Genomic DNA, 9,916 nt, shown 5'->3' on the forward strand with positions numbered 1-9,916 from the left:
CATGGCTTTACTGTTCTTAAGAAGAAGATTTTTAAAGATATTCTCCTACATATTTCTATGTAAAACTTTGATCCCCCATCGTGGCCCCACCCTACCCCTGGGGGTCATGATTTGAACAAACTTGAATCTACACTACCTGAGGATGCTTCCATATAAATATGACCAATCATGGCTTTGCTGTTCTTAAGAAGAAGATTTTTAAAGATATTCTCCTATATATTTCTATGTAAAACTTTGATCCCCCATCGTGGCCCCACCCTACCCCCGGGGGTCATGATTTGAACAAACTTGAATCTACACTACCTGAGGATGTTTCCATATAAGTTTCATCTTTCCTGGCCCAGTGGTTCTTGAGAAGAAGATTTTTAAATGATGCCATTATTTTTTCACTAATTCCTAATTATCTTCCCTTGAAAGAGGGCGAGGCCCTTTATTTGTATAAACTTGAATCCCCTTCACCCAAGGATACTTTGTGGCAAGTTTGGTTGAATTTGGCCCAGTGGTTCTTGAGAAGAAGTCAAAAATGTGAAAAGTTTACAGACAGACAGACGGACGGACAGACAGACGGACGCCGGACAAAATGTGATCAGAAAGCTCACTTGAACCTTCGGCTCAGGTGAGCTAAAAATGAAACCACCAACAAATACCACTGTGTAAATGCATTGCTTCATTATCATTTTAAAATCCATCGTTTAAGTAGCTATGATAGCTCAGTAGTAGGATTTACCAGTCTAGAGCATTCAGGAATCCCAGTTTTGGTTCGATCCTCGCAAGGAGCGTTTATTTAGTTTTAAAGTCGTATGTCAGTTTAATTTTTACCAATTTAATTGAATTTTAAAACAGATAAATTTTGGTTCAATTGCAAAATGGAAAGCAATTCTTCCCACTGAAACCTCAATATAATTGCATTTTACAATACCCTATCATCTTATTTATGTGAAGTGTTACTATGTTATCCTAACTATTAACATATGCGGACTTAAATATTTTACAATTCGAAAAGGTATTTCAAAGTAAATTAACATTTTCTGTGCATCAAGTCTGTCCAGCTGTGGTCCGTCGACCAAATTGTGGACATTTATAAATGTTTCATACACAATTCCTGCAGAAGCCCATGTTCTTTGTTTTGAGATTTGATTAAATTATCTCAACTTTGCAAAATTCTGCTATAAAAGTCCAGGACACCATATATCAGATATTAGGAAAGGGTGATATTATATAGCACCTATGCAACACACAAGAGGACAGTTGCATCTTTTTTTTTTTAATATCTTTATACAACAACAACAGTCTATCACTCTTTCTCTGCGGGCTTCTGTTGTTTTGTACCACGTAGTCGACCAGTACGTCTGGCAGCAATAAGACCAACCTGTAAAGCAAAGCACCTCCATAGTAATTCACATCTTGCGTTCCAAACTATTAATTAAATTATAATTTTATAATTGTTTTCCTTAGATCGTTGTTCCAGATTCTGTGAATATACTGACAATATAAAGTAGCAAGTAAATATTTTACCATTGCTTCATTACAAAAAAATACATTCTTTTGTTTAGAGCAAATAGCTAAGACTAAAACAGTGAGGTGGACTTGGTGACATTGACCTACCTTTCTACCAGCAGGTGTGTCTCTTCTGACTGTGGATGCCTTACCAATATGTTGGTGGTTACCTCCTCCGTGGGGATGCTCAACAGGCTGGAATCACACATAAACAGAGAGATCAAATTCAATACGATCAGATTAAAATCAGCTATTCCTATCCTAAATAAGACTGAGAGTGATTGACTGAAATAATGCGACCAAAATATTTATTGCTAAGACCACTGTCCATAAACTTGCTTATCCTCAAAAAATGTGGATTAAAGCAACTTGAAAAGGCAGGGGGTGGGGATTTAAGAGGGATATTAATACAGACAGGATCAACATGATTTCAATTTTGTGGTAAATTCTTGCTGGAAAATTAACAATTTGCAGAAAATTTGAAAAATTCAATTTGGCTAAACCAACAGAACAAAAATAATTATTCCTGAAATACAGCAGATATTCCACACAGCAAGGATGGATATTAAGTTTCAAATGCATTTGCCATGAAATTTTACTTGTCTATTAAAATATGGTTGCCTAAAATTTCTAAGAAATTAACTCAATTAATAATTTGAAGTTTTAAGGCTCAAGAAATAGGAATTGGACACTAAAAATGATTAACATTTTAATTTTGCTTATTACAAATTATTAAATAAATAGCTCTAGACAATGAGATTAAATTTTTGGTTTATTTTATGTGGGGTTCACTGGTTTATTCTAAATTTTTCAAAAAATGTTAGCAAGGGACTGAGAAAGCAAAAACAATGTTGAATTCTTGATGAAAATAGTGTTTTATTATTAAACTTCTTACAAACTACTGTATGATTAAAATAATTTTCTATCAGAAACATTTACTGGCCCAATTGGAAAGTTAACTGACAGTTTAACTTGCCAAAATCGAGATTTTACTCCATCCTGGTTATCTGACAACTGATAATGTCTATCCCTGCACAGGAGGAAAAATGGCCATTTCATGTCAAGAATTTAGAATGATTACTTACGTTCATGGCCACTCCTCTGACTTTAGGCCAGCAGTTCCTCTTGGCCTTGTATTTAAAGTAAGCTCTACCTGCTTTGAGCATAGGCTTGTCAATACGTCCACCTCCAGCTACAATACCTATACACCAAACAAAGTAGCAAATTTTATTATACTGTATATATATATATATAAAGCTTCTGGAACCTCAGTTTTTTTTAATGATTAGTAATGTTCAGGTGAAGGCTAAATGGTTACATGGAAGTTTTATATTTAGAGGATTAAAATCAGCTTATTGGACACAAATAAAAGAAATTATGATGCATCCCTGTGATCACACAAGAATGTTAATTTTGAAATTCACTTTAAAAGGGTCTCCAGTAAGCATTTCTTTAACCTGTTATTCATACCTAGAGATCAGATATAAATAACACTAATCAATGCAGACTCTACAACACTAAGAAATGACTGAGACAGGTACCCAAGAAAATTTCTCTCACCTATATTTTTTTACAGAGAATATAAGGGGGAAAATCTTAATAAAATTATTCTATTGCCTGAAGGGGGGACTTGGGTCTCATCTCTAGAAGTTACTGTTTAAACTACAATATTCATGTACACTGTATTGGTTCTATCAGTTAATACATTAAGATATATTTTATTAATTTCAAATGTGGATGTTTTACACCAAAAAATACAAGAAAGTTTCATTTGATGAATTGATAAATAACACTGGTCCATTTTGGTAAACACTAACCAACCATAGCTCTGTTTGCAGAGGGGATAAGCTTCTTGGAGCCAGATGGCAACTTGACTCTCGATTTTTTGGTTTCAGGATTGTGGGCGATAATTGTCGCGTAGTCCCCTGAAGCCCTGGCAATCTTGCCTCGGTCACCCATCTTCTCCTCCAAGCAGCACACAATGGTACCCTCAGGCATTGATCCGACTGGCAAAATGTTTCCAATCTGAAGATTGGCTGTAAAAAATTCAGAAAATATTAGTATTTAAAATATTGTACCTTGTCACTCAGATATCAAAAAAAAAAAAAATTCTTTGAAAGAAAAGTGTGAAATGATTTTTGATTTCAGTGACATCTAAAATTCATAAGGTTTTATAAAAACCATCAAAGGTCAGACAATTTTACTTCACATCAATGATCATCAGTTCAAAGTGAAGAAAATTTTAAATCATCATTCCATTTCACCCACTAATGAAGCCAAAACCATAGCTTTCTCCACATTCATGGAAGTCACTCGTATTAACTTATAAGTTTTACTCTACAGTGAAACCTGATCGAGCTATGTCTACGTTTTCTAAAAACTAAAATAAGAATGAAACCTGACTTAACATGTCTATGTTTTTTTTTTTCTAAATTTCAGTTATGGCTCTAATTTATCAATGTATTAGGATAAAATATACATGATTCAACCAAAAAATTGAATCTCTTGTCTTCTGTAAATCCTATCTGACACTTGCTATCTGAAACATCCATACACAGAAAAAGAGATGAGCATAATTTGAAGATGGATTCCTCTGAATTGTCTAAAATTCACAATGAGTTACCAATGATATCTGTCCCAACTATCCAAAGATTACCAAACCAGGAAATTATCTAAGATATAGGGCTGAAACTATACGCCCCCTCCAAGATACGGTACGCATTGCGATATTTGTGTCACAATTCAATTTTTCCAATACGATACATTTTAAAAAAGAAAAAAATCATAAAGTTAAAGAAAACATGTATTCAGATTTCAAAAGGCAAGTAAAAGGTGGTGAAACAATAGAGAGCACTACTTGTGCTTCTGTAGATTAAAAGAGCACTTTGTTCGTGTCAATACTAGCAGTGGCAGCCTGCTCTGAAACTTTCTCCGTTGCAATTTTCTCCCACGTGTGTGTCAAACTATTAAAATGAGGTCGAATCCGATCTATTTCAAGGAGTAACCAAACCCGATTATAAAAAAATGTACCGAACCGAAAATCGAGATTGTGAATAGAACACTGAACCAAGCAGTAATATTGAACAATATGGATATTTCGGTGAATCGTTTCAGCCCTACTAAGATATTATATTTGACTACCTTTTTCATGTGAAAAGGGGGGGGGGGGGGGGAAGGAGAAAGATTGCTCGACATAAACAAGTGTCTGACATTACTGATGTCTTTAATTAAATACAAAAGAACAAGAGATATAATTTTATGGAACAATGAATTCTTGTTGTATTTCTTCAAAACATGCATAAATAGTTGTTACTTTAAGAACAGAGGACATATGACTGAAAATTCCAAATAAGTTCTTTTCTCAACTGAAAGGGTACCAGTACTATATTCCCCACTGGTGGAGGGAAAAATGCCTTCTTCAATTGACTATTATAATTGTAATTACTAACCTTTCTTTCCACAGTAAAGAAACTGTCCAGTGTACATTCCTTCAGAGGCAATGAAGGTTTCTGTGCGGAGACGGTACTTGTATGGGTCACGGAACACCACCTTGGCTAAAGGTGCACCACGTCCTGGGTCATGAACGATGTCCTATACATGCAGGAAAAAACAATACAAATTGCAAAATGAAATTTGATTTTCTCATCAGTTCATTTCTCCAAAATTATATAAAATAGTGAATGTACATTTTTACAAATTAGTACTCTCAATTTCATATTTTCTTTCTATTACTATGAAGTGAAACTGCATTTTTACATTGTGTTAAACAGTAAGAAAATTGTATTTATTCCTCAAGCTCATTTTTAATTAACATTCCATAATTCTGCCATTTTACAGTGTTTTTAAACATGAAGCAACACACAAATGATACACATTGACAACACAGATTGATTCACAGAGTCCACATCACATTGGTTCACAGAACATTACCTTCACCACTCCTTTAATGTATCCATGTCTTTCAGCATAGTCGACAGCTCTCAGGGCTGCTTTACCCTTTCTACATCTTGTGCGGGCCTTGAAAACGCTTCCAGGACCCTTTCTTTGAGACCTGATCACTCGGCCCATTTTTCTGCAAATAATGACATGAAACTAATAACTTGGAACGTGTGGCATTCAAAAATAAGCCCCTCAAAAAAATAGAGTGTCGAGATGTAGTCCTTTAATGACTCAGTGAAGTGTGTCAGTTACAAAATTATGAGAGTTAATTGAACTAATGTTTGAAGAACTTGGAAATTCCTAAATGAAACACCCTATCGACGCATCTCACTAAACAATCCTTGCAGATCAATTGACATTTTCCTCCAATGTTGACTAAACTTTTACCTATAGTTACATGTATATGGCGTCATATACCTATGCCATTACTTATTAAAATGTTGGTACAATGAGTATTTAATGTCATAAAATGAATAAACACCAGAGATGACAAATATTTATTGAGATAAGTGTGGATTTATTTCCATATACAACGTGAAACTCACTATTAATGGCTACCGATAGGAAAAGGAAGTTCAGAGGATTTCTGTATCCCGATCCCGATTTTTATTCCAGCCTGAACAGATAATGTTTACTCCAGTGAGTGCTATGCTTTTATAATTTTATAATCAATATTATAAATACTGGCTGCGTATACTTTTTTTTATTTTGCTTAGCACTACTATTACAATAATTTTGAATTTTGGGTGTAACGTTGCCCCCCCCCCCTTTTAAACAAAATATCGCAGATGGTCTAAGTGCGGAGGCATCTCAGATAATCGAGCTTGCGTTCGCTGTTCATTTGTCTTTTTTTTTTTTTTTTAAATTTTTGTTAATTATTTATTTATTTGTAGAGGGCAATTTAAAGTTAATGTTTGAAGATGGGGGTCAAAAATCAGGAAGCTATATATTTTCATTCATATGGTCTTGTACATGTAGCCTCAATTATTTTTTAATTAAAATAACCTGATTTTCAAACAATTAAGAACCTTTGAAATTTTTCATTTACAATTTTTATCTGATGGTGAAATGAGGGAAAAATTCGGCGAGCAGTTCAAGTACCATGCCTTTGTTAAAAATTTAATGTTTGATAAATTGAAGAATGAAATAATTTATTGATCGGCTTTAAGAAAGTTTAGATGCTTTGATAATTTGAAGAGAAATCACATAACCGATCCCAAATAGGAATTTGGATCTCACAAAATTGTCATCTATTACACAAATACATTATTGTGTACGTTATACTCAAATTTATCAATATAACAATTCACACTAATTTTTTATAAAATATATTATGCATAAAAAAAAATCCCAAACACGAAAATCCCAACTTTTCGGTGAATTAAAAAATATATAGATTATACAATGGGGGAATTTGATTTGATGCCACAAAAAGGGGGGGGGGGCAAATAACCTTTAAACGAACATTTTTATACAAAATTAACGATAAATAACAAACATACATGCATTAAACATCTTTTTTTTTTTTTTTTTTTTTCAAAATATTGCTGTGAAATATATGAAGAAACGTGCAAAACATGCAAAATATGCAAATAAAAACAAAAACAAAAACACCCCCCCTCCCAAAAACAAACAAACAAAAACAACACCAACAACAACAACACCCCCCCCCCCCAAAAAAAAACAAACCCAAATAACAAAATTTTTGTGTGTTAATTATTAGTGCTTGCAGTGTGGAGCTTTTCTGTTTTCATACTCTACCTGTCTGCAAAAGAAGAGACCCGCGGTGAGACCCGTTCCCGAGTCAAAACTTCAAGGGCAGTGAAAAAATGTCAATTGTTTTAGCACAATTTATTAATTACCATGAGAGTACTAACCCGTAATGGTGACAAGGGAAAAAAAGACAGTACAGTGTAGGTTTGGTCAGTGAGAGTAGATAATATTAATAATGTGGCGAACATTTAATTTGTATGAAAATGCATATACATTACGTACATGTGTTGTATAAAATTAAATTTTATCACGTGGAAAACTAGGCTTAATTTGATATAATCTTACTACACCAAGACAGAATTAAACTTTTAATTTATCTCCGGAAAATATGTTACGTTGAATTTGCTTTTTGTACATACCCCTTTCATACTTTTAACAAATTAAACCTTCTAATAAATTGCACCGGGCGGAAGTATTTCTATTTAGGCAATAGTCGAATTTTATGCTTGTTTGCTTCAGTTTGATAAGGGTATTTCATACAAACTTTAATAAATGCAATTGTGTTTAGAAACTATACTTGATTTGTTATTCTGTCTACTTACCAAATTCACTTAGATTAATTAAAAGATTAAACAAGATGTGCTTGTAAAACACTGATGCCCTCACATGGCAAATTATAGGGCAAACGTTTAAGTTTCTCAAAAGAATACATGTACACCTGTGTAATATAAAAGCCACAGTACTTAGTGTTCAAAAGTTATGGACAAGGTTAAAGTTTTCAAAAGTGGGTCAATCTCCAAAACCAAGGTCAAAAGGTAAAAAAAAAATATTTATACTCAAGTAAAGGTCTTGACACCAGACTTATGAGTTACGCATGTGAAAAATAAAAGCCCTATCACCAATTGTTCAAAAGTCATGACCAAGCTTAACACGGATCATTTTTTTGCAAAAAGTGGGTCAAACTTCAAAGTTAAGAGGTTAAATATGTTGGTACCCAAAGAAAGACTTTGTCACAAGGAATACATATGTGGAATATCAAAGTAATAACTTCAACCAATCAAAAGTTATTGGCAAGGTTAAAGTTTTTGCGGACAAACAGACAGCTAGACAGACAGACGGACGGGCATGGGAAAACTATAATGCCCAAAATCTTTCATTATTAGCATTAAAACATAATCCTTTGTTTCAATCAAATGTCTGTCAAATACCCCTTAAGTGATTTAAGCTCCCATTCCAAAGGCAAATCCCCCACATTTTAAAAGTATTCAACCCCGCTGTTTTAGGATCGTCTAGGCAGCCTGAGAAAATTCGGTTTGATATCTTCATTGATATTATTTATGTTTCACCAGGGAGTTACTCATCATTTGAGGACGCTGATATTATGGGAGATGGGTGACTGAAACTGAGGCTTAGCAAATATTATATATGTATAAAACGTCCAATGACAGGCACATCTTCGTCAGAATATCTATTAGATTTAACTTTGCAAAGAAATAAGAAATTTATCTCACTAAACATGAACTACTAAATAGGACTTTATAGGGCATTTAAATGCTCCACAATGCTATAGCTAATCATTGCATGCTTTGACACGTCCGATGAACAAATGAATACACTTCACATGTACCCAAACTTAGAGTCATTCAAAAAAGAAAAAAGAAAAAAAAGCAATTTTGTAAATTCGTCGTTAAGTCTTTTGACATTTTGAATGATTGCTGATTCGGGATTTTTAAAGAGAACCATCCCATCAAAATACATAGACAAATATATAATTCCATCTCGTCCGCTTTTTTTCAAAACAATTTTTAAATATGTGAAGTAGAAAAAGAGATTAATTTGAACTTTATTTTCAATTAGATCATGTGAAAAAAAAATTGACTAAGTTTATTTTGGTTGGCCACGTTATCGGACCTTGCGATACAGCGCATTGCATTGCAAGACAGGGAAAAAAACCCAATATTAATTATATAATTTACTTGTAAAAATTAAATGTATAAAATTTTACTTATCGATCAAATTCGAGAATTTATTCCATTTTGATGTTTGCATACACTAAAATAGTCGTTAAAAATCAGCAATACATGTATGTATCTATTGACATTAATAGTGATAATTAATTCTGATTCATATCATTAATGCATGGTTAGTGGAAAATAATTTTAGAGGATGAGTACAACAAATGTTCCATGAATTTCGTTTTGTAAATCATGTAAAACTTTTTTTTTTTTAAATAAATCGTTGAATTTAAAAATAGTTGGAATTTGTGTTTTTTAATCAAAATTAGACCAAGTTTATTTTGATTAGCCAAATTGCCAGGCATTATATTGTATTGCATTTTCACTGGAACACTGTGCAGTAGAGTACAGAAGACACTCAGTAGTATTTTACTTGTTGATAGAATTAAACATCCCCCACCATCAACCCTCCAAAAACGTCTCCTTTATACAATTCCTGCTTGTGATTGGTTGTATTTTCTGAAATTTGCATAAGGTAACGTTCGATAACTCAAATGATGTCCCTTTGATCAACGTAGACATAACGATCATTGTTTTCTGCTTTATATTATGCAAATTTTAAGTCAATGTTAAACAACAGCAGATTATATACTATATAAGGTTTTAGAGTCGTTCATAGACTAGCAATTGTTAAATTCAGAGTGACTAGGGGTAAACTCTCTTGTTAATGTGAATTTATCTCACTAAACATGCGCTACTAAATAGGACCTTATAGGGCATTTAAATGCTCCACAATTCTAATCATTGCTTTG

General features: G+C 33.2%; 1 protein-coding gene across 1 annotated transcript; it reads right to left on the bottom strand.

Annotated features, from left to right (window-relative positions):
- Positions 1-1,244: 1,244 nt before the first annotated feature.
- Positions 1,245-5,599, bottom strand: LOC133188557 (large ribosomal subunit protein uL2-like). The gene is made up of 6 exons (XM_061324028.1): positions 5,428-5,599; positions 4,947-5,088; positions 3,315-3,533; positions 2,583-2,698; positions 1,606-1,692; positions 1,245-1,369 (listed from the first exon to the last, which is right to left on the bottom strand). The coding sequence occupies exons 1-6, from the start codon at positions 5,563-5,565 to the stop codon at positions 1,295-1,297; spliced, it is 777 nt and encodes a 258-aa protein (XP_061180012.1). The 5' UTR covers positions 5,566-5,599; the 3' UTR covers positions 1,245-1,294.
- Between the last annotated feature and the right edge of the window lie 4,317 nt (positions 5,600-9,916).

This window comes from Saccostrea echinata, unplaced genomic scaffold (genome assembly GCF_033153115.1).
Source record: "Saccostrea echinata isolate AGI-Se365-2 ecotype Australia unplaced genomic scaffold, CSIRO_AGI_Sech_v1 ptg000016l, whole genome shotgun sequence".
Classification (NCBI taxonomy): domain Eukaryota; kingdom Metazoa; phylum Mollusca; class Bivalvia; order Ostreida; family Ostreidae; genus Saccostrea; species Saccostrea echinata.

Coding starts and splice junctions, on each gene's coding strand:
- LOC133188557 (XM_061324028.1), bottom strand. CDS start 5,565: ATGGGCCGAGTGATCAGGTCTCAAAGAAAGGGTCCTGGAAGCGTTTTC. Junction 1,693..2,582: donor TCAGAGGAGTGGCCATGAAC/GTAAGTAATCAT, acceptor GTGTGATTCCAG/CCTGTTGAGCATCCCCACGG. Junction 1,370..1,605: donor ACACACCTGCTGGTAGAAAG/GTAGGTCAATGT, acceptor TTTGCTTTACAG/GTTGGTCTTATTGCTGCCAG.